The 25,999-nt window shown below is 49.7% G+C and overlaps 1 protein-coding gene across 1 annotated transcript in view; it reads left to right on the forward strand.

Moving 5' to 3' along the window:
- Positions 1 to 12,443: 12,443 nt before the first annotated feature.
- Positions 12,444 to 25,999, forward strand: part of SYNGR3 (synaptogyrin 3) — a 45,324-nt gene continuing 31,768 nt past the window's right edge. Inside the window, exon 1 of the mRNA XM_075899841.2 lies at positions 12,444 to 12,762. Coding sequence (XP_075755956.1) covers positions 12,664 to 12,762 — 99 coding nt within the window. The 5' untranslated portion in view covers positions 12,444 to 12,663. The remainder of the gene's footprint in view (positions 12,763 to 25,999) is intronic.

The following is a 25,999-nucleotide window of genomic DNA, read 5'->3' on the forward strand; positions in this document are numbered from 1 at the left end:
TATTTTGGATGAGTTTATGAGTTGTTTAAAAAAGCCTTGTGATGGATAGGAGGAGTGCTGGCCAGCACCCGGTGAATAAGGGGTTAAACTCAAGTAGCTAGCAAGGGTGTTGGCAGGAAGCCAGAAGAACCAATGGGGATAGAGTGCTGAAATTTGAATTGTATAAGGTACCTTGCCTGTTTTCTTTGTGTGGCAGAGTTAAAGCAGGAATTGAGAGACACAGACTGATTTAAACCCAGGCGGGATTACCATGCCTGCAAGGAATTTGGGGCATGGAAATAGACTGAACCCATAAGGGATCATGAGTAAAATAAAGGGGAAAAGTGTATCTAGTTGTGATCAGGGTATTTTTGTGGTTTGGTTTGAAGTGCTCTGTGTGACTCTATGCCTCCCCTCCCCCATTCACCTTTTAAGAGTTGTCCCCAGAGATTTTCTCTGTGTTTTAATTTGATTTACTTAGTTGCTGTGTAACATCCAGCAACCAAGTTTGCTTTATCAAGTAGATCTTTTGTTTTGCTCATAAAAATCACTTTTTTTAGGTGATGATTTGATTCTTGTGTCCTGGGAAGTACAGGAGGTCGGGCTGTCTGTGTGTATCTACTCGCCTTAGACTGAAAGGTCAGCTACTAGAGACTGCAGCTTGTTGTTCTCTTTGTTTTTTCAAGCTATCTTGTGGCAGAGGAGGGATAGCTTAGTGGTTTGGGCATTGGCCTGTTAAACCCAGAGTTATGAGCTCAATCCTTGCGGAGGCCATCTAGGGCAAAATCTGTCAGGGATGATACTTGGTCCTGCTGTGAAGGCAGGGGACTGGACTTGATGACCTTTGAATGTCCCTTCCAGTTCTAGGAGATAGGCATCTCCATTCATGTTAGGAGTGTGAGGGCCCTGTGTGGAAGGAAGTCTAAGTGCTTTCTTCCCGGGTTCATGAAGAAAGGGGATTGTTTCACTTGGTGGTGGCAGCCATTTTGTTTATTTCTCAGAGCCAGTATATTGTGACTCTGGGGGAGGGAGGGTTATAAGCAGAGTCTAGATGTCCAAGGTATTGAAGGTCTTTGCGGACACCCACCTTCTGCACTCGGGATCAGCCCTGACAAGCCCCATCCACCTCTTCTTCCTGGTTAGGTGGCCTGTAATGAGCCCCTAGCTCGACATCACCCTTGTTTTTTTACTCCTTTTACTCTAACTCAGAGACGCTCCACACGTCTGTCTCCTACGTCCCTCTCAACCTCAGTCCAGATATGTACATTTTTAATACATAAGGCGACACTTCCTCCCTTTTTCCCTTGCCTAGATTTCCTGAGCAAGCTGTACCCTTCCATACCAGTATTCCAATCATGCGTATAATGCCACCATGTCTCTGCGATATCAGCTATGTCAGGGCTACTCAACATGCGGCCCACGGGCCAAATGTGGCCCACGGCCTGTTTGTTTGCGGCCCGCAGGTGGGAGCCAAACCAAAAAAGTAGTCAATATAATCGTCTTCTGTTGATACCCATTTTAGTAGTTCAATTCCTGGACTGTCATTGCTCATTCAAAGTGCTGTCATATGGGTAGAAATCGGGTAAATATTGCATTTTATTAATATCAGCAGAATTGACTTAAATGGGGGCTGTGTGTTGTGTAGTCTTGCCTTAATTTTTGTATTCATGCCCGTCAGTGTGAAAAGCTATTTGCATATATTTGCATATATATTTGCATGCATATGCAATCACACTTAAGTTGCAGCTCTTAGCATGTGCTGTGAGTATCATTCTGGCTCCCGGGGCTTCCAAAGTTGACTAGCCCTGAACTATGCCATAGGTGTGTTTCTTTACTAGCATTTCAAGTGCTTCCTGCTTGTTCCCTATACTTGCATTTGTAAACAGGCGGCTTTTTTACCCCCTAACCAACATAGCTGGGTTATTAATTTTCTAGCGTAAAAGAGCAGCCTTTCGTGGTATAACTCCCACTGGCTTCAGAATTCACCCCAACGGGCATGAGCCTGTTTTTGGCACCCATCAGTAAAAAAAAGGAACAAGCGCAATTCTTCATTGATCCGCAAGTAAATGATGGATAACGATGCATGGCAGAAACAAGTGTATGCAAGCCCCCAGACACAGCAGTGAATAAGGGCTTTGGGAGGCCTGCCATAAGTACATAATCAATATCTTGTATTATATAGATGTAGCCTTCTGAATTTCTAATACCCACTAAGAAATGAGTGAACGATTCACAGCGCCACGCTCTTTGGAACACGTGGTCTAGTTTACACCCACATCACACCTGACCATGCATGCGCCAATGTCTTTTCCTCTCTCAAAGAATTTCACCCCTGTGCACAACAGCTGCTGCTGGGTATGTTTATCTCATGCTCTAAACCTAGTTTATTGCAGCCATGAGAATCTGTATCAGGCCAACTGAAAGATTAATTAGTCAAGTCTCTGGGGTTAATGTTGACATTTCCTTCCCATATCTTAGTTTCAAAGCAGTCAGTCCAGGTGTTCAGCTCTTGCATGAAAATGTATCAGGATGTTAATGCACCAATCATAGAACTCAAGAGGTCATCTGGTCCACTCCACTGCATTCTTGGCAAGACTATTATCTAGGGCTAGGCCATCCCTGACCAGTGATTTTAAGGATAGATTAGACAAATCTCCAGTGATGGAGGTTCCACACCTCCCTAGGCAATTTGTTCCAGTGTTTAACCACCCGGACAGGAAGTTTTTCCTAATGTCCAACCTAACCCTCCCTTGCTGCAATTTAAGCCCATTGCTTCTTGTCCTGTCCTGAAAGTTACAAACATTTTTTCCCTGCTCCTTGTAACAGTTTTCAAGTACATAAAAAATAATGTCCCTTTTCTTCTCTAGATTAAACAGTCCGACTGCGTCTAGACTGGCAAGTTTTTCCGCAAAATCATCTGCTTTTGCGGAAAAACTTCACAGCTGTCTACACTGGCCGCTTGAATTTCCGCAAGAGCACTGACAATCTCATGTAAGATTGTCAGTGCTTTTGCGGAAATACTATACTGCTCCCGTTCGAGCAAGAGTCTTTTTCCGAAAAACTTTTGCACAAAAGGGCCAGTGTAGACAGCAGAGATTTGTTTTCCGCAAAAAAGCCCCGATCGCAAAAATGGCGATCGGGGCTTTTTTGCGGAAAAGCGCGTCTGGATTGGCCACGGATGCTTTTCTGCCAAAAGTGCTTTTGCGGAAAAGCATCCTGCCAATCTAGACGCACTTTTCCAAAAATGCTTTTAACAGAAAACTTTTCCATTAAAAGCATTTCCGGAAAATCATGCCAGTATAGAGGTAGCCTCCCAGTTTTTTCAGTTTCCCTTATAGGTCATGTTTTCTGGACCTTTCATCATTTAGCTCGCCTCTAACTTTCTCCAGTTTCTCCACATTTTTCCTGATATGTGATGCCCAGAACTGGACACAAGACTCCAATTGAGGCCTAATCAGCACAGAGCAGAGGGGGAGAATGACTTCTCGTGTCTTGCTCACAACACTCCTGTTAATGCAGTCCAGAATAATGTTGGCTTTTTTTGCAACAATGTCACACTGTTGGCTCATATTTAGCTTGTGATTCACTATCACCCTGTCATGGGGCTCATATATCCTGTCACCCTTTAGGGTGTCGGAGCCTCATGGTTAAGTTTGAGGGGGTGCCCTGTATCTGGGGGCGGTGCAACTCTGTGGCCATGGTCCTTAATACAGCTCTTGGTAGCAGGGTGGTGGGCCAAAGTCAGTCATGGAACCCTTACTGTCAGGGCAGTGTGGCCTAATGGTCAGAGTCAATATTACAGTCCCTACTGTGAGGGCAGTACAGCCTAATGGCCAGAGTGTATACTACGGGTGAGCTGGGCCACCATCCCAGGGCACTTGATGGCCAGGATAGGGGGACCTGAGTCCACCATCTCCATGGGGTCCCAACAGGACCAGGGAAGGCCATGGCCTCCCGGATTGTGAATTCATCCAGCAAGTGGCAGCGCCACTCGGCCTCTGCCTCCAGCCTCCTGTCCATTGAGTCCTGCATCCGTTGCAGGACTGCGATGTGCTGGAACACCAGGTCTAAATAGGTACGCCTGTGCCAACGGGTTCTCTGCAGCTGTCTGGGTGGTGGGGCAGGTGTGGCGCCCCCCTCCTGGTCAGCTGGTCCGGCTGTGGAGGACAAGAGGGAAAAGTCGTCAGTCATGCATGCTCCCCCTTCCCCTGAGAGGGCATGCCCTCCTCCTCATCTGGCAGTGCCTGTCCTAGGGTCAGAGGCTGCTCGTGTGGGTCTCAGTAAGGCATGGTGTGGCCTGGCCAGCAACCACAGCCTCCCTGGAGCCCAGAAGGTGTGCAGGCCACCATCCTACCCCCCCTCACACACACCCCATGGCCGAGCAGCTCAGACAAGTGTCAGGCCACGGTTGGGGTTCCCACAGAGTGCTGAGAGGCCTGCAGCTGTGAGGCAATCCCAGCATCCCCGACCCATGCCTGCACCTGGCATCACTGCCTGCAGGAGCACGTGGTGCCTAGCAGCTGTGCAGGTGCAGGGGTAGGATGGCCCTCCCTGAGGGCGGCCCCGTGTGTGCCTCACTTCCCCCCCAGCTGTGATCAGCATGACATGTCACAGCACTGCACCATCCCCTTTGCTTCCGCCTGCCCTGCTCTGTGTTGTGGGGGACCCTCACACCACTCCCCGGTGTCCGAGGGGTCTGCGAGGCCCCCTGAGCGTCGGTGCCTGGCTCCTGGGTGCTCCAGGTGCTGTCTTCCTCCTTCTCTTCCTCCTCCTGGAGCTCCTGGCTGTTGTTGCAGCCGCTGCTGACCAGGGCCAGATTCCACTAGCCGCTCGGAAGGCAGGGGTTCCCCTGCCCCCAGGATCTGGTCCATCTCCTCATAATACGCACAGTAGTGCGGTGCTTCCCCACAGCGGGAGCTGTGCTCACGGGCTCTAACATACCTCAGCCGCAGCTCCTTCACCTTTGCCCTGACCTGCTCCAGTGTGCGGGGCTGGTGACCTTTTGTAGTCTGGCCTTCTGCCATTCGGGCATAAATGTCCGCATTCCTCCTCCTGCTGGACTGCATGGCCTGGAGGGGCTCCTCCTCAGCCCAGAGCCCCAAGAGGGCTTTGAGCTCAGACCCAGACCAGGAGGATGCCCGGCGCTTGGTACCCCTGGCTTCCCGGGGGGACGTGTCCCTGGAAGGGCCAGGGGGGTCTTGGGGGGCTTGCCCCTGCAACATGGCTCCTACTAGGCTCACCAAAAACAGAGCAGCGCGGTCGGGGTCTGCTGTGGAGCTGGCTTGCTGCCAGAGTGCTGAGCCTCGGTGCCTGTGACTTTTAAAGATGGCTGCAGGCAGGAACAATAGAGTGGAAAGCAGTGACCGGAGTGTCCGCCAGGCTTCTTCCTGGAGGCCTTTACTGTCGACATAACTTCTCCCCTGCGTCCACACTTCCCTTTTGTCAACAGAACTCTGTCAACAAAGGCGTTATTCCTCGTAGAATGAGGTTTATAGCTGTCGACAAAACTGTTGAGTTCTGCCGCGTCCACTTTTGTCGACAAAGCCCTGTAGTCTAGACACACCCTACTAGACTAGAAGATTTACCCTGTGTTGCTCGGGTCATTGATTACATTATTTTTTTTGTTTTGGGGGAAATAAAAATGGCAATGTCCAGGCTTCACTTGGATCATGGCGCTGGAGTGAGGCTGGGGATGGGGGGTTCAGCATGCAGGCTGCTCCAGGGAGAGAGGACAACCCCAATACCCCAGCCCTCTCACCGCAGCAGCATGGGCCAGGTGAGAAGTCCCTCCCCATGGCCGCTGCAGTTCCAGCAGGCACAGCTGGGGGAAGGGTGTATCTGCCCCAGCTGGGGCAGGTCCAAGTTCATCTGCCCCCTGCATTCCCCAGCCAGAGTGAGGAATGCAGCAAACTGTGCATTTTCCCCTCACTCCCTGATGAAGGGGAATAGCCAGCAATGTTCCCAAACAAATTTTTTTGGGGGGAAGCTTCAGCCCCCCATCACAGCTCAATTCCCAAACCTGACACTCTGAGTGCAGAGATGGGGGAACAGCTAGTAGAATAAACTCTGCAAAACCTGCCTCTCTGACTCCCAGAGACAAACTTGTTCGATCTCTGTCCTCCTGAGATCCAAAAAGACAAAAGACTGATTTTCTTGCTGCCGCCACCCAAGCGACTAAGAGAAAATATAAAATAAACCGTTTTCCAGGGAAGAGATCACTTGGGAATCCCCTGTATGAGGCAAAGCTCTCCCCCCTGCACCAACCTCCATTTTTCTTGGAGTTAGGAAAACAAACACAGGGAATCCGCAGAGAACAATGGACTCTGCCCGGGTAACTAGGCACGTAACCCTAAGGACACAACAATCAACCAATACCGGTTAATCAAAACAAAAAGGAAAACTCTTTTATTATCAGAACAAAGCTACTGTTGCAAGCATTGCAAATGACTAGATGTTAGATAGCTGTGAAGTGATATAGACTCAGGGAAAAATCCTGAGTTACAATAGAGAAAAACAATTAGCCATCTCAGACATGATTGCCAAACCCTCAAACAAGGAAAACAATAAACCCTTCCCTATTTACACATTTCAAGAAGTCCGTTTGTGGAGAGAGAGCCTGTCTCCCATCTCCCTCCATACCTGGGAGAAACTGCTCTGAGGGTAAGTCTACACTAGTCCCCTAGTTCGAACTAGGGAGGCTAATGAGGGTGACCGAAATTGCTAATGAAGCGCGGGATTTAAATATCCTGCGCTTGATTAGCATATTCCCGGCTGATCGCCATTTTGGAAACTGACTAGCCCAAAGTAACTGCCCGCGTCTATACCCGGCAGAGAAGTGCGATTCCTAGATAAACCCCTTAGTTCGAATTAACAGTTACTCCTTGTGGAATGAGGTTTAACAGTTAATTTGAACTAAGGGTTTTATCTCGGAATCGCACTTCTCTGCCGTGTGTAGATGCAGGCAATTACTTCAGGCTAGTCAGTTTCCAAAATGGCAACCGGCCAGGAATATGCTAATCAAGAGCGGGATATTTAAATCCTCCGCTTCCTTAGCAATTTCGGTCGCCCTCATTAGCCTCCCTAGTTCGAACTAGGAGGCTAGTGTAGACGTACCCTGATCTCAAACAAAGAAGAGAGAAAGAAACCCCCCTTTTTCCCGGTTTGAAATTCCTATCTGCATTTTTATTGGCTGACTGCCCAAACCCCCTCCCTAGGTGCATCTCCAGTTGCTTAATCCTTTCCTCTCTCTTCGGGTAAGTCAGAGTCTCCTTAGAAGCTCCCATTTATGACACCTCCCATCCTCCCTAAGGGGCACCCAAGGAGTGGCAGGGTCGAGGCTGGGCAGTCCCAGATTTCGGGTTGCCAGGTGGTTTCAACAAAAATCCTGGACACACTTGACATTACATCACAATCTACAGTGCGTCTTATTCAGAAAATACCGGACGTTGATATTTTCTCATTGATATTTTCTCAATTTGTTTCCTGAACAGAAAGCTCAAATACTGGACTGACTGCCTGGTTCAAAACCGGACCCCTGGTAACCCTACCCAGATTGGGGGAGGGGAGTTGCGCCCAGCCAGCCTCTTTCACCTGCCTGGAGGTCCTGTCTCTTTTCTGTATGGTTTAATGAGAAGCAATCCTATTCCAGGCACATCTCCTTTTTCTGGCACAACCAAACCCTGACCTTTCTTTAAGTTAGGACAACAGGAAGCTGTGTGCCGCATTTTGTGGCTCTAGCTCTGACTGTTTAGGAGGACTTCTTGAACAGATGGACAGACAGACAAATTCTCTTAAATATATAGTAGACAAAGATAATTATCAGGGCAGAATGCCATTTGGGGGACAGTCTTCGGTCATATTAAAAGCTATTCTAGTATTGATCTTACCCATTTGTGACTGCTCGCATCACTATACTGAGGGTAGTGGATCGTAAGTGTACATTCGTAAATAAGAGCTACATTGTGTGAACATACAAATTGTTAACAAATGTAAAATAGTAAAATAAGGAAAGTTACATCACCAGAAAGCAACCTCCAGATGAAAATCTCAATCTTCCAGCACACCTTCCGATTCTGCAAGCACCGCTCCCTCATCTAGCTGCAAACAAAAACGGCAACCTTCCTTACCTCTCACCTACATCCGTGAAAATGCCTCTTAAACTATCGACCCAGCACTGAATGCAAATATAAACCTAGTCACCATTCACTTGAGTAGTCTCTCATTAATGGCTAACTAAATGCATTGATTTTCATTTACTCAGTGGAAAGTGTGAAAACGTAGGGAGTATCTGATCTAAGATAAAGGAATGGCTACTTTGCACAGTGTATAAAAAGGGTAGCTTGCAACACCCCCACCCCCATGTGTACAATATGTCATATAAACACATTGTCACAAGGCATACTCACTGGTGTGGTGCTTCCTCGTGGCTGCATCTGAGGAATCGGATTTCCTCAGGTCTGACACTCCCTTGTATCATGTGTTCACTTCACAGCCTCTCTCTCTCTCTGACTCTGCAGGCTTTCTCTTTCTAACTCAGCCCTCCCCCTAGGTAACTATACAATCCACACACACACCCTTTCCAGGGTATCAAAGTCCCTTCACACCAGCTGTCTGGTTGCCATCTCCCACAATCCTGTGCCACTTAGTGACTGGTAGAAGAACCCAGGCCTGCCCACTACTCCCGGTTCCAGCCCTGGGACTTTAAAATCAGCAGCCATGTCTGCACAATCTCTAAGCCCTTTTTCTCTTTCGCTGGGCTGCTTCCTGGTCCACCTTCAACAGGGTTTCCTCTACACCTTCCTGGGTAAATCCCCTCTAGACGTCTCAAATGCTGGGTCTAAATTAGCTATAACCACTCACGAGAGAGGTCTTGGAGTCACTGTGGATCGTTCTCTGAAAGCCTCCACTCCATGTGCAGCAGCAGTCAAAAAAGCAATCAGAATGTTAGGAATCATTGTGAGGTGCATGTAGTAGGAGATTTCTGCTTGGAGTTTATTTGCTGAGGCCTTAACTGTTCATTCCTCTGTTCTGAATGCTTGTGTGCATGGCGTTAGCTATAGGTCAGCGACCTTCATTGGCACTCCAAGGCTACGTCTACACTGGCCCCTTTTCCGTAAGGGGCATGTAAATTTCACCTATCGTCGTAGGGAAATCCGCGGGGGATTTAAATATCCCCCGCGGCATTTAAATAAAAATGGCCGCCGCTTTTTTCCGGCTTTTAAAAAAGCCGGAAAAGAGCGTCTACACTGGCCCCGATCCTCCGGAAAAAGGGCCCTTTTCCGGAGGGTCTTATTCTTACTTCAAAGTAAGAATAAGACCCTCCGGAAAAGGGCGCTTTTTCCGGAGGATCGGGGCCAGTGTAGACGCTCTTTTCCGGCTTTTTTAAAAGCCGGAAAAAAGCGGCGGCCATTTTTATTTAAATGCCGCGGGGGATATTTAAATCCCCCGCGGATTTCCCTACGACGATAGGTGAAATTTACATGCCCCTTACGGAAAAGGGGCCAGTGTAGACGTAGCCCAAGTGTGGATTTTTTATTGTGAATTTCCTTGTTTTCTCATTGCACCCAGTAAATTCTGCAGTAAGAGAAAGGACAAAGGGAGAAATGCTGTGAAACAACAAGACTACCATGTTTCCAGATAACGCTGTGTGTACAGTATAGCTTGCCATCTGCCTGGCTCTTATCAACCGCTTTCACGGCAGATGCAGCCTTAATTGTGGGACTGCTAATACACTCTCTGAGTGACTGATGTGTCAATTAAAATGTGTGTTTAGGTCTGTCTTCATCTTTGACTCTGTGTGCATGTGTTGTATGCATTACTGGATATGCACGTCAAACAATAAAGGGTTTTATTTTGCAAACAGGGCTACTGTGTGGGAGTGGTGGAGTGTGGCTTTTCGGTGGTATATTGTAGTCAGTGCTAGAGCAAGAAATGTATTGAAACTCAACAGATCAAGTCACACAGGGCTTGGCCTGTAAAGCACTGAGTGTCGTCCCCTCCCACTGAAGTCAGATGCAATCTTTGACCACAACCAATCTGCCTAGTGTCCTAGAAGCAAAAGGCTCCGGAGTGTCTGACAGATCTTCCTGAGCTGTCTTCCACCTTCTCCCTTTGGCACTTGTCCTGGATCTTTGCCTTTTGAGGTTTCTGGGTACCGGATCCTTTCCCCACTGAAGTTAAAGGGAGTTAGGGGGGAAGGGATAGCTCAGTGGTTTGAGCATTGGCCTGCTAAACCCAGGGTTGTGAGTTCCATCCTTGTGGAGACCATTTAGGAATTTGGGGCGAAAATTCATCAGGGATGGTACTTGGTCCTGCTGTGAAGGCAGGGGACTGGACTTGATGACCTTTCAAGGTCCCTTCCAGTTCTAGGAGATAGGCAATCTCTATTATTATATTATATTATTATGACTCTTAAATGAAGCAGCATCAGACCCTACATTCATACATGTCACTGAATGCATAGGGTTGAGATTGGGATTTCCAAAAGCACTCAAGTGATTTAGGAGCACACAACTCCCATGGAAAGCAGTGTGTTCCTAAATCCCTTGCACCCATTTGAGTATCCCCACCTGTGGTGACATTGAAAATAACAATCCTGCCCGGCCAGTCTGCAGGCTCTGGGTTGGGATTATAATCCTCACCCCTCTAGGCACTTTGCTGACTATTTCTGTACGAGTGGAGTGACACATCCAGCTAAAACAGAAGTGGTAGGTGCTCTCCCAACATTCCCTTAATAGCCGTTTATTTTTTACATAGTAAAATGTGATTTTCATTGTGCCGGTGACATTGAGGAATGAAAGGCTGAATCCTGCTCTTCCTGCTGAGTGTCAGAAATAGATCTGGAAAGACGATGACTCACCTGTAATTGAGAAAAGTGAATGGCATCAGAATGGTATTTAAAAGTTAGCTTTTTCTGACTCCATCTGCCAGGAAAAGGGTGTGGATTAATACAAAGGCCCAGGTTGGATAGGTGGGGCTGGCATAGAACACAGGTAATGCTTTGCACTATTATGGTATTTTGTACACAAGGGTCTCAAAGCATCTCTCACATACCTGCATGTTGTGGGTAGATCAGTAGTATTACCCACATTTCACTGGCTGGGAAACTGAGGCACAGAGAGGTGATGTGGGTTGCCCAGGATCAGAAGATGAGTCAGCCACAGAACCCTAGGGTTCCTGACCACAAATGTATTCAGGTCAAAAATGCAGGTGGACTCCTCTTGGTTACTTTTGCTGCTTCTGGCCCAAGCCAAGTGATGATGTCAGAGTTGTCATGGCATCGGTATCTATGGAACCGAAATCGTCATCATCATCATCGTGAAAGGAAAACTAAATAAGGATGTGGCGCTTCCTGGGAGAAACTCCCTTTGGAATCAATGGGGGTTCCCCTCCACAGGGCCTGTACCCGATTGCTTTTTTCTTCTTCCTCCTTTCATGGAGGGGAGTAGCTGGGGGAAGGAGAAGAGGTTGCTCCCTCCAGCCTAACAGAATCTGTGGGTGGCAGGATGTTGTTTCTCAATTCCTGCAGGAAGAAAGCACAAGCTACAGTCCAACTGCCTTTCACTTCCTATTTTTAGGCCAAATAACAGGTACACGGTAGTCTAGTGACTAGCTCCCATGCCTCTAGCAAAGACACAGGGTTCTACTGGTCAAAAGCCAGCAAATGCACCCGTCACTACTCCAGGGCTGACACCACCACCCTTTGCTTTGCATCTGCTCCCCTTAGATATAAAACAAGGGTCCCGCCTCTTTGGATGGGGTCTTTCACTTAATGGCAGGGGTGGGAGGATGAGGAATACCTTCTCCCAGCATAGGCTACATCCTTGCTCCTTAGATTCCTGTCTTCCCTTTTCCGCCGGCCACCCGCTGCAACTGGGGTCAGGCGGCTGTCTAGTCAGGGGTAGCTCTGTGGGAGGCTCTCCTGTCTGAGCTGCCTGAGAGAGGGAGGACAGATGCTTGGTCTGGAGCTGCAGTTGTGTAGGGCTGGGCCCCCGTGGGGGAGAGGGGGAGAAAGTGGGGGGAGCGTTCAAGAAACCAGGAAGCACATTTGCAAGGGGATGGGGTGAGTGTGTGGGGGTGGGGGGGTGCTGCTTTTCCCTACCTACAAGGTTACTTTTTTGCCCCTCTGCCTCCCCCCCCCCCCCCGTGCATCTCCTAAACTAGCCTAACTGCCCTTTCAAGGGGGAGGGGGAGAGGTGTAGCCCCCTGCAGTAAGGGGAGGCAGAAAAGCAGCAGGCTATTTGCAGGGCATGCAGCCTGAAGCACCCAGAACACCAAACAGCCTCCTATGCAAAGCGCAAAGCCGGAGCCGGCGTACTCAGGCAAGACAAGGTGTGAACAAAAATCGAAAGCGATCCGGGTGCAAGGAGGATGCACCTGTACGCTCACCCAGCCTTTTCGCCTCTTCCCTCCCCCCCCCGCCCTTCCTCCATGGTACCGCCCACTCCCTAACACACAGACGAAACCAGACGAGCCCACGCGGCCAGGAACAGGGGTCAGCGGCAGCGAGGCGGGCTCCGGCTGCACCAGCCGCGCCAGGGGGCTTGTGCGCGAGACGCGGGCACCCGGGCGGGCAGGCAGCGGCGCGAGCCTCCCCCACTCCCTGCCGGCGCGCGCCCGCTGGGGCGCTGCTGCTGCTGCACAGCCCGGAGCCCGAGAGGCGACGCCGCAGCCCGCCTGGGGAAGATGGAAGGAGCGTCCTTCGGCGCGGGCCGGGCCGGGGGGGCCATTGACCCGGTGGATTTCCTCAAGCAGCCTCAGGCCATTCTCCGGATAGTGTCCTGGGTAAGGCAGCGCGGCGGCGTTTGCAGCGGGCATGGCTCGGGGCGGTCCCTGCTGGGGGGGGGGGGGCGGCTGCTCCCCTTCCTTGCCCCCTCCAGCCTTGCCATGCAACGGGGGAGGGGGGAGCATTCGCCAGACATACCTGGGGGCGCGCGGCTGCGGGGTGGTTTGCATTTGGGGCGGGTGGCTTGTTTTATTTCGGCCATGCAAGAGGGAGAGGGAATGGGCGCAGCACTGGGGGGAAGGGGGGGGGCTAAACCATTTTCTCTGCCCAGTGGGGGCTGTCATTCCGTCCAAATGACAGGAGCCATAGCCCCAACTGCTGGGAGGGGGGGCTGCATTATGGTGATTATTTGCAGAGTGGAAAGACCACCTCTGCCCCCCTGGGGGGGTGGAAGTCTTTGCTTCCTCCAAAAAGGGAGGGCATTTTCAGGGCTTTATTTTGCCACTGGAGAGGGGTCATTTTTCGTGGTCTCTTGTCTCTTCTGATGCTCAAACAGATGGGAGGGGGAGCAGGAAAATCCGGTGGAAATAGGTGGCCAGGAGACATTTTTCTTCTAGACTTCACCATCCAGCCCTACCGAGATCCCTGTCCTTAATGCAAAATGATAGAAGGGTTGGCTGGCTGGCTGGGGTTTATTTTAATTTTATTTTCAATTCCTGTGGCTGCGCCGAAAGCGTAAGATTGAATCCGTTTTCCGGGTGCCTGCTTTAGGGTGGCTTTGATCTTTGGTGTTCTGTGGGCAGTGACATGGAACGCTATGTAAGGAGCTTTGCCTCCGTAGATTAGGCCGACAGATGCAAGGGTTAAGGCCCACGCTCCACCCATAACGCGCCTGGTTAGGCTCGGGTTTTATGTGCTGAGACCTGCAGGTCTGTGCTGACAGCTCTTTGGTGAGTTGGGAGCTTCATGCCTTCTCCCACAAGACCTGAGCCAAAAGCCCACATCACAAAAATCACCACTAACGGGGTGCTCATGGGGGTCCCCTGGCCAACCCCCTGAGCAGGCAGCCTTCACAGAAAGGCCAGGGATTGAGCGGGGCGGTAGACTCCTTTTCCCCAGTTAGAGGCAGAGAGGGTTCCTTTAGGTTCAGGATGAGATGCAGAGGTGTGCGGGGGAAGTTTGCATTGCTGTTCCCCTGACTGTTCTGAGGATTTCCAACTTGTTCTGTGGCTTGAGGCCTTCAGACTCCAGAGCAGTCACTGTGTCACCTTTTCAGGGCAGGAAATGCACTGTCAAAGCTATTTTAAGTGCAGTGGCCAATTAAAAACCTCCTTCTTTCTACCTTTCACTGCCCCCTCTCCCCAGCTTTATTCTTCATTCTCGAGGCTTTACTACCAGTTGCCCCTGTCCTGGGCCCTGATCCAGCAAAGCATTTAAGTGTACGCTTATCTTTAAGTACAAGAATAAAACTGTTGAAGTCAGGTGCTTGAGGGCTTTGCTGGGTCAGGCCTATAACTCATTCGCCCGTGCTTTGAGAACAGGACGGGCACGATTATTTGCGGGGCCTAGTTCAGATATATGGAGCAGGAGTGTGACCTATTTTTGTGTACACACACACACACACACACACACACACACACACACCTATTTTTGTGTACACACACACACACACACACACACACACACACACACACACACACACACACACACACACACACACACACAAATAGGCTATGTTCCACTAGCTAGAGATAGATATAGTAAGATATCTGGTGGTGCAAAAAAATATGTTCTTTTTTTAAATGGCAAAACGTCATGAACCCCACTCCAAATTGTCAATACGGCCGTTAGCCCGCTGTGCGTGAGGCCTGAGTGTATCTCTGTATTTTATACTGCAGCGCGCGCGGGATGGACTTTGCGATCGCGCTGGGTTTAAAATGGACGTACGTATTTCGACCTATATTGTGTATGTCCTCAGGCACGTCTTACCCCTACAAAACTAATGTAGGTCCATAGGTATTTTTAATATAATTTGAATTTTTAATCGTGGGTGTTTAAATATGTAATAAAATAAATGGCCTCCATCTCCAGTACATGAGAATAGTGCCTAGGGCGGGGCCAAACATAAAGTGCGGGGCCACATGTGCTGGAGCTGACTGCCCACGTCTCACGCCGGCCCTGTTGGAGAGAGCATCTGAATGGGATACAGTGTGCACAAAACTGGGCCCAAAATGTCAAATCCAGTTGTGGTTCTTTTCTTCGGATGGACGCAGTGCGTGGCCGTGACGTGCGGCTTATGAAGCATGGAAGATGGGTGCCTCTGTGAAACAGGAACAGAATCCACACGATGGCATTAAAAACCAGCTCAGGAAAAGTGCCCACGCATGCTTAGTGGCTGAGTGGTCAAGCAGGAATCTTTGGGGAATTTGAAACCACAAGGGACTGGTCCCAAAGTGAGAATAAAGGGCCTGAAATTGCCCGTTCTCCCACATCCGATCACTTCTATGCCTGTAAGTAGCCCCATGTTCTTTTAGTCTGTTTGTGTGCTTACATTTAAGCACACGCACAGGCCCGTATGCAGGAGTTTCTTTGGGGTGAGGGGGGGTGCTTTTTTTTTTTAAATGTGGACAGCGAGGGTGCAAAACCCCCCCACCGTGGTCCCCCAAATATGCGTGCTCTGGCCAGCTGGGGGAAAGCGGGAGCCGTGTGATGCCTGAGCCTCCCTCCCCAATACTCCAACCGGCCGGGGGAAGGCTGGGGGCTGATTCTCCCCGTCCCAGAGGGACACCCAGCCCTACCTCCAGCCTCGCTCTTGCGGGAGAGGAATCAGCCCCAACTTCCCCCTGCTGGCCAGAGCATGCTTACTTGAGGCTCCAAGGTGGGGCGTTCGCACCCTTTGCACACACCCCCCTCCATGTATGGGCCTGAAGCATAAGTTGTTTGCAGGATCAAGGGGCCTGATCCAAAGCCCATACAGTCAGAGGGGCATCTTTCCGCTCACGTCAGCAGGGTTAGGGTGAAGGCCCGAATGTCCACATGAATTCTTTGAAACATGCCGCAGGCCCCGTGTTTGTCTGATTCCGGAGCCCTGCACCGACACAGATGCAGGCTTGGGGCCACAGCTGGAACTCACTTGGATCTTGCTCGCAGCGGCTCCCTGCAGCGCACTTTGCATCAGCTTCAACTGGCTTAGCGCTGTGTTTCAGTCAACAAGAGTCTCTGTGTGAACGCACGACTTTCCTCGTGGCCTCGCGTGCCTTGACGAGCAATCCTGATGCGTTTGTTGGGCCTGTCTTCGTGGGTGTAGGCAGCCATCCAATCCCATAACATTCCAGTATTGCATCTTCCAGCCTCCAGACAGCACAAGCAAGTACCTCGCATTTGCAAAACATTGTTTCCGGAGGTTGTAAACCCACATGTTGAGCACTGGGAGAAGGGTTACACTGAGAAGCCAACTGGCAGTTCTTGTACTGCAAGATCATTTCAGCAGCTTTGGCTGCAGTCAGACTCCAAATTGGGGTATGACAGGCAGCTATCTTGGCATAAAACAATATTGTGAATATTTATTTGCCAGCAGCTAGGACTTCCAATATGGACCAGGAACTCAGCTAAGTGCTGTACAAACCCAGAGCAAACAGACTGTTCCTGCCTCAGAAGACTTGTTGTCTAAGTAGGAGGAAGAGAGGAGTTTGTTTTGTTTACCGGAGGGTGATTTTCTTTCTCCTTATATCCCTTAAAACATGTGTTCCTGTATATTTTTAAGCATCCAGTTAACCTAATTGGACAACTCAATGATTCAGTCCCTTTCTGTTCCCAGCCCAATCTCTTGCAGTGTGAAATTGACCTGTCATTGAAGGGTCTGCTACCTGATGCAGTCTGACTTACTGAATATTTTTGGGTGGGGGACACAGAGAGAACAGGAGAGTCATTTTGCTGTTCAGCTAATATTCAAGCCCAATTCTGCTCGCTTCTCTCATTGGAGTAGTTCAATTGAAGTCAATGGAAGCCTTCTTGGGTGCAGCAGAACCATCCAAGACCTAGGTGTTATGTGTGTGTGTCCTACTTCAGGCTGTGATCCTCCACCAGTGAAATCCATGGGCGTCTCATTGTTGGTTTCACTTGGAGCAGGCTGGAGCTAACTCCTTCAGCGGGATTCTAGCAGCACAGAGTTGCACAAGGACTGCAGGATCAAACCTTTCATCTGACATTTAAGGGCCTTGCTGATTAATATCGACCAGCTCAGAAATCCCCAGTGAAGTTCCAAATAGGATTCAGATGATTTCTTTAAATACACGGTGGCGTTAATTTCTGAAGAACAGAAGTCCCCAGGCATATGCAGTACTTTCTGGCTTTTGCAATTGGAAAGCCCCACGAAACCGTTCCTCATTTGTCCCTTCACTTATGGCCGATGCAGCTTGTGAGTCAAGATAGGATCACACTTGTTTTTTATGGAGTGAAACGAACTTGGTAGTAAACGGGCGTTGATGTAGTCACCAACTCCTTTCTTTTACATCTGTCTTCTTATTACCGGTAGTATACACATTTAAAAATGGATGGATCATCTTCAGTTTATTGGAGGCATACATTTATGGCTGATGTTTAAAATAAGTTTTAAAAAGCCTACTGCAAAAATTTTTTTTTTGACAAAGTCTCTTGAATTTCAGAAAAGAGTTTTTCCCCTTACTAAGGCTGGAAACACCCTAGTCACGTGCACTATTGTAGCTTTAGGATTAGGTTGTTGTCAGTAAAGCTTGATAAATATCAGTTGCACTGTGCACACACAAACCAGTGAAAAAATATTTCCAGCCATAATAATCAAATGCATAGACAGGCAAAGTTAAAAAAAACACTACCTGGAACTTACTTGAATTTCAGGCAGTCTACTTTGTGTATTTTGACATGTGATACTGAGAGTTTGTGTTTTAACAGTTCTAAAGCTTTAACCTTTTGAGTGTCAGTGTCTACTGCCCTTCAATAATCACTCTGTAAGCCCACCCCGTTCGGTGAGTCTGCATAATTTCTGGCAGCTGTGAAAACGTAAATGGATATAAAATCTTTAGAAAGCTTATACATAAATAACCGAATCATTCATTGTAATGATAACAAAAATAAAAATTAAATTCTGCCTGTGTGAACCAGAAAGCGAAATGGATCGCAAGTGGAAAATGAAACCAACTGGCCTCCTGCGAGACTTGCAAACAGAAATTGGTAAATGGGGAACAACAAAATGCAGTTTCTGAAACTCTTTAATTGTTTATAATATAAGGCCCTGATCTTGCTGCATGGGATCATGGGATGGCTGGCTTTTCATGCTTTAAATGGCCAGGCTTCATGTGGGCTTCCGGACCTGCCAGAGCGGATCTCGCTGCAGGAGATCGGATGATTAGTAAACAGATAAAGAATTGGATATTTTTAAAAAATAGCGTGTGGGGGGAGGAGGGAGGAAGAGATGCTCATCTGGTGTGAATCGGGGGCTGGAAGGGACCCCGAGCTATCTTGAAGTCCAGCCCCCTGCGTGGAGGCAGGCCCAAGTAAGACCATCCAGCACAGGCGTTTGTCCAATCTGTCCTTAAAAATCACTAATGATGGGGATATCGGAGCATGGCTCCATCAACTTCTTTGGAGCATGTTGATTTATACCAGGGAAAGATCTGCCCTGTGATTTTTTTTTTCTTAGTGGCAGCTACCCTTACATAGTTGGTGCCATTTGTTTTTACTTTCTTAATAAAAGTTATTTTCTAGTTTATGCTGTGAGCTTCTGTAATAGAAAGCCTGTCCTTTGCAGATTTTGGAGGATTTTTTTCCCCTGCAGTTCTCTTACACTGTTGCCAGTGAAACGTGTCTTAAGCAACCAGACAGGAGACAGGCCAAAACCAGTTGCTTAACCAAGGTGAAGTAGCATTTGCAACCGTCTCTCTAGTTTCTAAGAAATGCCTCTTCTAATGGTAGATTGCCTAGGCCCTATTACAGCAAACCTTCCCCGTGCAGCAAAGCAGACCGGCATGTGCTACAGTGTTTGCTGAACTGTGGCCTAGTGAAAGGATCTCTGAGCTGGTTTTCCAGTTTTAAAGAAAGCAGATGAGGGTTTGGATGGCAGAAAGCGCCGTTTCTCCCTTTATTCTTATCTCAGGGTTGGTTTGTCAGGAGACAGGGGCCACAGCTGGTGCTCCTGGTACAAGATGTGTCTAGTAGGGGGGAAAAAAACCCATGCCTGGTAGTAGAACAGCTGGGCAGCAAAACAAGGAGAATGCAGTGCCTGTCTTATTCCTGCCACTCTGCTTAGAAGATCTGCTGGGATTTGCAATGCAGATCTTCCTTCCTGGGGAGTGACATGCAGACCGTGATGAGCCGTGGGAGAACAGGACTAGAAGGTTTGTCATTTTGCCTGGATGGTGGATTGTTCTTTTGGGGTTTTATTTATTTTGAGAACAAAATTGTTGCGCATGGCTGGGGCTGGATCCTGTGAACCTTTACTCACCTGAGTAAACTTCGGTTATTCAAAGAGTTCTAGGGAGGGTGAGCACATTAGACTGGTCGTTTGGGGTCATTGTTGTCATCGTGGCAAATCCCACAAAGACCCTTGCAGGGGGCATGCCGCCCAGAACAGTCCCTCGCTGGATCCTTCTGGTGGTCTTGGCAGGACCACTGGCATCTCCTATGTTAATTGTCTCCCATTGTCTCCAAGGACACCTGACTCACAAGGTTCCCTACTTTTTAAAGCAAAGCTGGGGTGATTCCAAGGATGGTCTTCCATGTATGACATTGTATTGCAACTCAAACATTGTGAGTTCTGTTCCTAGCTGTACCTTAGCTGAGCAACTAAACCCACCATGCATGCTAAGTATAATGTTAACGTCTGGATTTTTTTCTGATCTTCCTGACTGTTTGGTTTAGGACCTCTGACTTTTCTGTGTTAATTCCGTACTTCCTTGTTTTGTAGCTGGCACGCGGAACTTTACATAACTGAAATGTAACTTCTTGGTAATTGAATTCTACAGAAGTTCCGTTGTGTCTGAGCTTAAACGGCTCCTGCATTCTCTTTTTTTCTTCCCAGCCCTAGCTGGAAATGAAGTCTGCTTGACATGTGCTCCGATGGCATTACTAGATTAGGAACTCTGAATGGACCGTCAGTTTAGGCCAACAAAACTTGGCATGTAACTAAATATAAATGTTAGCAAAAATGGGTCATGTGCTCATCAGTGTGCACTGTTCACGAGCTGATTAGCCTGTTAGCCAACCGCAATATGTTTAAGGGCATGTCTAACAACCTCTTCTGGGCCGGAGTTTGGAATCAGATCTTGGCCTTTTTGTCTGAGCCCTGCTGAAAGATCTAGCAGCCGATAAAATATCTCGGAGCCTTCACATCTTGCCTACATGTCTTTGTGGGAAGGCCTCTAGAAATGGCAACAATAAAGAGGAACCAGGACGTAACCTGGGGCCTGATCCTTCAAGGGTCGGAGTTCGGGAGGAATCGTCACCTCTCCAATAGAGAAATTCACCTCTGTGCAGAGTGCAGGCACAATGCGCCACTAAGATCCGGATTTAAGTGGCACAGAAATGAGGCTTCGGACTGCTGCCCATTGTGTTAGCCCTAGGCAAGGGGTCAGTTTCGACCTGAAATGCTCAGCACGTTGCAGGATTGGGGCCCATCAGAGAACTGGGCTGTGGCATCCCGAGACTGGCCCAGTCTTGCTGCCTACCTCCTATCAGGTGTGGACGGAATGTGATGGAAGGCGCTCAGCCCTTACAAGAAGAGCTCAGCTCCCTGCTGGGTCAGGACCTCAGCAAGGGGGGAGTTTAGGGTATGACGCAAAGAAACCCCACTGTGGGCTCAAGCATCCCGGACCCGTTTTCTGTAGTGATTTACGGTGCTTGCAATGTATTATTTGTATTATGGCAGCAGCCAGGCGCCCTGATTATGGGCCAGTGCTAGGCGCTGTACGAACAGAGAAGAAAAAGAGAGTCCCTGCCCCAGAGCGCTTCCAATCTAAGTGTAAGGCAGGAGGCAATGGGCTGAGAGGCAGACCGATAGGAGAACGCAAGGAAGCAATGAGCCAGCGCTGGTTGGCAGGACGGGCCAGGGCTCCATTCACCCGCGACACAGCTGTATTTCTTTGCAAGACTGACACGTGACATCAGCTGTTTCCCAGTCATGGGAACGGACCCAAAATACACAGTCCTACTCACCTCGGCTTCTTTGGGGGTGTTCATGTAATTCACCCAGCAATGGAGAGGCAGTTTTCTCCATGAAATAGGCGAGGCCTTTCTAGTATAATCTGGACTAATTCTTTGAGGTCTCAGAAAATGCACAGAGACGGCCCCAGACTCACAGCTTCTGCAGGCACGTTTTAACCTTCGTAGGAGAGTCCTGAGACTCTGCAGAGGGGCATCTGAGCAACGAATGTGTCGTTTAATGACGGTAAATGTACCAGATCTAAATTCCGCCCTTACGTGCATGCCTAGGGCTCACAAGGACATGGGGGGGAGAGGGGAAATCATATCTTTGTAGACAGAATTTAACTTTAAACTTAATCCCTGCAGACAAATTTGTCTCCCTCCACTGATATAATGTAATCTGTAGGGTTGCCAGATGGTTTAACCAAAAATACCAACCCCCCCAAAAAAAACACCGGGGAAAAAATTCTGTTGGGGGGGGGAAAAGGGGGAGACCAAAGTTGTTGCACAAAAAAAAAAAAAAAAGGACCTGAGAGTTATTAAGCAAAAAAACCCAAACAAACTAGCATGTCCCCTTTAAGAAATGCCTTTGAGGCTTTTTGGCCCTATTTTCGCCTCCTGGCAGGGAAGAAAATCAGAACATTCTGAACATTTTAGGTGTCTGGTATTTTCTGAATTTTTTTACTGGACAGGAGGCGAAAATTCTGGACTTTCCGAGTCAATGCTGGACACCTGGCAACCCTGGTAATCTGGGCCTCCTTCCTCAACCCTGAGACAGGCAGACAAGCCAGAATCAGGCCCTTCGTGTGCGAATCATAGAACACTAGGACTGGAAGGGACCTCGAGAGGTCATCGAGTCCAGTCCCCTGCCCTCATGGCAGGACCCAGCACTGTCTAGACCATCCCTGATAGACATTTATCTAACCTGCTCTTAAATATCTCCAGAGATGGGGATTCCACAACCTCCTTGGGCAATTTATTCCAGTGTTTAACCACCCTGACAGGCAGGACGTTTTTCCTAATGTCCAACCTAAACCTCCCTTGCTGTAGTTGAAGCCCATTGCTTCTTGTCCTATCCTCAGAGGCCAAGATGAACAAGAGGTTCCCCTCTTGCCTGGCACATGGGAGGATGAGGGGGGTCTGGACAGCCAGGTACAGTGTAGGGACTGGATCCTGGCCACAAACTTGACCCCTGCGGGCCTCTGGACTGGACGGTCGAGGTTGGAACTGTGTTGAAAGGGCTGGGGGAGGCTTCCCCAACACTGCCGTAGGCTCTGTGCTTCCCCCGCCCCACGAGTCCTGGCCCAGGAGTCATGCTGAGGTGGGGGCTGCGTCAGGAGTAGGAAGGAGGGGTCTCTCGCTGTGGCTGTTCTGGGCTGCGCCGGCCAGTGACAGATCTCGGGAGGCTGTTGCTAACTGGAGCAACTCGTGGGGCGACTCTTAATTTATCCCAGGGCCCTTCCGGTCCCAGAGCTGCCTACAAACGGTCCCCTTGACCCCCCCCCCCCCCCCGTCTCCTCCTGAGCTGGCCTCTTCCTCAGCCTGCGTCCCTGGTGCTTGCAAGACATGCTGTTGGCAAAGGTAGCTGGATTGAGCTTCGGCAGTAGTGACGCGGAGCCCTTTTCATCTGCAGCTTTCACAGGGCTGTACAAAGATGCTTTAGCTCCCATTTTACAGCTGGGGAAACTGAGGCACGGAGCATGGCCTTGCTGGGAGGAGAACACTGGGATCCTGATGGCTGCTCTGGTGCCATCGTTCGCAGCTAGAATAAACGTTCCTGAGAACTGAATCAAAGCTAAGGAAAGATGCGGGGCTCAGCTGTGACCGGAGTATCGATGGTTCCTGGCTCAGAGGATCTGTGGGCACCAGGGGCGGGGAGGGGGGCGGTGGCGCTTTGTCTTGCTCCCACTCCCTCCTGACATGGGTTCATTGTGCGATGCTGTTGCGTGCCAGGACAGGCACAAGGGTTCCCTTCTCTGTAATCCAGGCGAGGGGGCTGGAGCCTCGGGCTGGCTCGCGGCGTGGGGGGTGGGTTTCCCCCGACGGGTGTGAGATCGGCAGGGTTGGTCCGTCTCGGGACTCGGCTGCAGTGAGAGGGCCACTTGGGGTGGAACGTCTCCATCAACGCTCTGCATTTCCTTGCTGCATTTGGGTCCCCTCTGGGTCCCAGCATTGACTTGGCTGCCTTTTCTGGAGTGTTCGAGCTCAGGTATCAAAGATTTAGAAAGGAGTTTGCACTAGCAGCTGCCCCCCCAAGAGAGAGCCACAATGCAGCGCCCTCAGGCCCCTGGCACGAAAGCATCGCCGTCCCCCCGCCCCCGATGACTGAGGTTCTTAGTTTCCACCTGGAGGAGCTCTGGATTTTCCTGGCCACTGGTGAAGCTCCACAAACCTTTGTAATGGCTGGGACTTCACCCACCACTGACATGCTGCCACCTCTGGCAGGCCCGACCAAAGAGTGTGCGGGGCCCACGGTGGCATGTTGTGGTTGGCTGCACCGCCAGGGCAGTGAGTAGAGTTGCCAGGTGTCCGGTTTTCGCCTAGAGAGTCCGGTATTCATGGCCCGTCTGGTTAAAAACAAAAAATACATGTCCAGTATTTTCTGTTTTTCTTGGACGGAAGGCTGGCGGGGACATTCTTCCCTTTCTGCATCTGACTGGGGTGGGGGAGCAAGGAGCATGGGGATTTTTAAAGGTGCAGCACCCCCCCCCCTTTTTTTTTTTTCTTTTTCTCAACCAATTTTTTTCCTGCCATGTTCAGGATTTTTTGTGAAAGCATCTGGCAACCTTAGAGGCAGGCGGCCGGGTGCCGGGCGGTGCAGGGACCTGACGGTGCGGGGCCCAAGGCAACAGCCTTGCTCGCCTTGCCCTAAGGCTGGGCCTGGCCTCTGGGGTGGGGTGTGGACACAGTCTAGGAGTCCATGGCAGCGTTCCACAACAGGGAGCAGCGAATAACTGTGCCTCACTAAAGCCCCAGTGAGAAGTCGAGGGGCAGTGGCGAGTGGCGTTCCCTCAGCGGGGCTTGTCAGCTCACTCCTGGTTGCTCACAGGTCACCCCAAGCAGCTTTGCTCATGCAGCCAGAGTTTGGGGCATCGCTCCTGATTGACGGGGGACGCTGGGGGGAAGACCTGCGGCTCCACGGCACTGCTTCCCAGAGGCCACAGGACCAGGCGCCCCCGATGGAAAGCGAGTGGTTTTTAGAGCACAGCACAGGACCTTTCCCCCAGTATCTCCAGCCCCTCCACGCCCCATGCTTAAAGCCATATGCGGCAAGAGGTGAGGGCTCTCCCGGGAGGGTCACAGCCCTGTCCTCTGTGGCGTTCCTCAGGGAGTGAATTTAGCCCTTGCAAGGGGAGTGGCAGCGTGGGCTAGTGGGTAGGGTGCTGTACTAAAAGCCAGGAGATCTGGGTTCCGTTCCTGACTTGATTGCTGGGTGGCACTGGGCGAATTATTTCCTCTCTTAACTGTGAGGGACTCTGTCTGAATGGAGTGTGCCTAGCCGGGGGGGGGCTGAATTCTTCTGGGGACTGTTTGCTCCACCAGAGATTTCCAGGTGTACAAATCACTTTGGCCCAGCTCCTCAGAGTGCCTACCTTCTACCAATTGCAGCGGCACTTTGGTGCCTTAAATACTTCTGAGTCTTAATCTTTCCCATCTGTATCATGGGAATCATACCTCCTTCCCGGGGGGGCATGAGGGGTTGTGAGGTGCTCAGTTATCCAGGTCTGACAGTAGATGGAGAGGTGCAACCGCAACGCAATTACTAATCATAAAGATGAGGGACTAATCAGCTGTCCCCCTGTAGTGGCCTTTGAGGAATTCAAGCTGTGTAATTAGGAGGCCATGCTGGTCAGGACTCATTAGCCAAATGGTGAGAGTAGCCGTGCGTTGTTATTAGTTTCTGCTTATCAGAAATGGGACAATTTGAGATGAAAACTCATATTTTTAAAAAATCCCAAATCTCCTCCTGAGAGATGGTTGAAACTGGAAGGATTTAAAAAATGGGATTTACTTCTCTTGGCTCCCTGCCCCCTGGGATAGTGACACATTCATCATCTCTCACTGTCCCGTTGGCGCTCGGTGAGATATCCAGACATGCTTTTGTGCCGGATGGTGTGATGCCTGGGTCCGAGAGGCTGCCGGGAGCTGTCTTTATTTCCCACTCAGCACGTTGCCACTGGAACTTCCAGTAAATCGGTGAATATTTGTAAATGATCTTGGGCAAAATTTCCAGATGCACCTAAAGGCCTGTCTACACGAGGAAATTATTTAGAAGTGACGACATCTGAAATAACAACTCCCGAAATACCGATTTTTGAAAGAAGCTTATTCCCCGAGGAAAGCAGGAGTGCAGATTTCGAAATAACCAACCCGCTAGTTCGAAACAATGGGCTTGGTCGTGTGGAGGCTCCGCTTATTATTTTGAAATAACCCCTAGTGTAGACCAGGGCTAAGTGTCTTAGGAACCTAAATCTTCAGCGGTGACGTAGGCACTTAGCAGTGTAAGCCTCAGGCTCTTAAGTCACTTTGGTATGTCTGAAAATTTTACCCGGTGGCTTCTACGATCCCAGACCAGGGCCCATTGGGAATCTCTCTGTAGAGGCTGGATCCTGCCTGTTGGGCTGGATTTGACCAGAGCTCCCTTCACAGTCCAGCATGTTGTGTTGCAGTGTGATAGTTGCATTTCTCAAGGTCGTCATTTCACTGCCCACATACCAGGGCGGCATGACGATGCCATTAGAAGTCCACGGCAGCTTGTTGACACGATGCACACATCATACACTGGGCAAGCATGTCTCATTGTCAGCAGCCAGTGGGTAACACACAAAAACCCCAGCAGCTACGATTCGAGAGTTAATAGCACCAAGACGAAATCCAGGCCGTTATTCCTGGAAGGACTGAGCAAGACGGTGAAGTGGGATGCTAGGCAGACTGTGCTTTCGCTGACCTGCCAACAAAATAATCCCGTGAAATCAGCTGTCCTCAATTATTCATGCTGCCCAGGCTCCCGTTGTTTTTGTCGGGGCTGCCTTGTAAATGCGGCTCGTCTTTCCGAAGGCAAACAACAACTTTCCATTATTTATGAACAGATTTTTACAACTGCTGAGAGCGCAGCTGTGG

Source organism: Pelodiscus sinensis, chromosome 15, assembly GCF_052426305.1.
Source record: "Pelodiscus sinensis isolate ZL-2025 chromosome 15, ASM5242630v1, whole genome shotgun sequence".
NCBI lineage: Eukaryota > Metazoa > Chordata > Testudines > Trionychidae > Pelodiscus > Pelodiscus sinensis.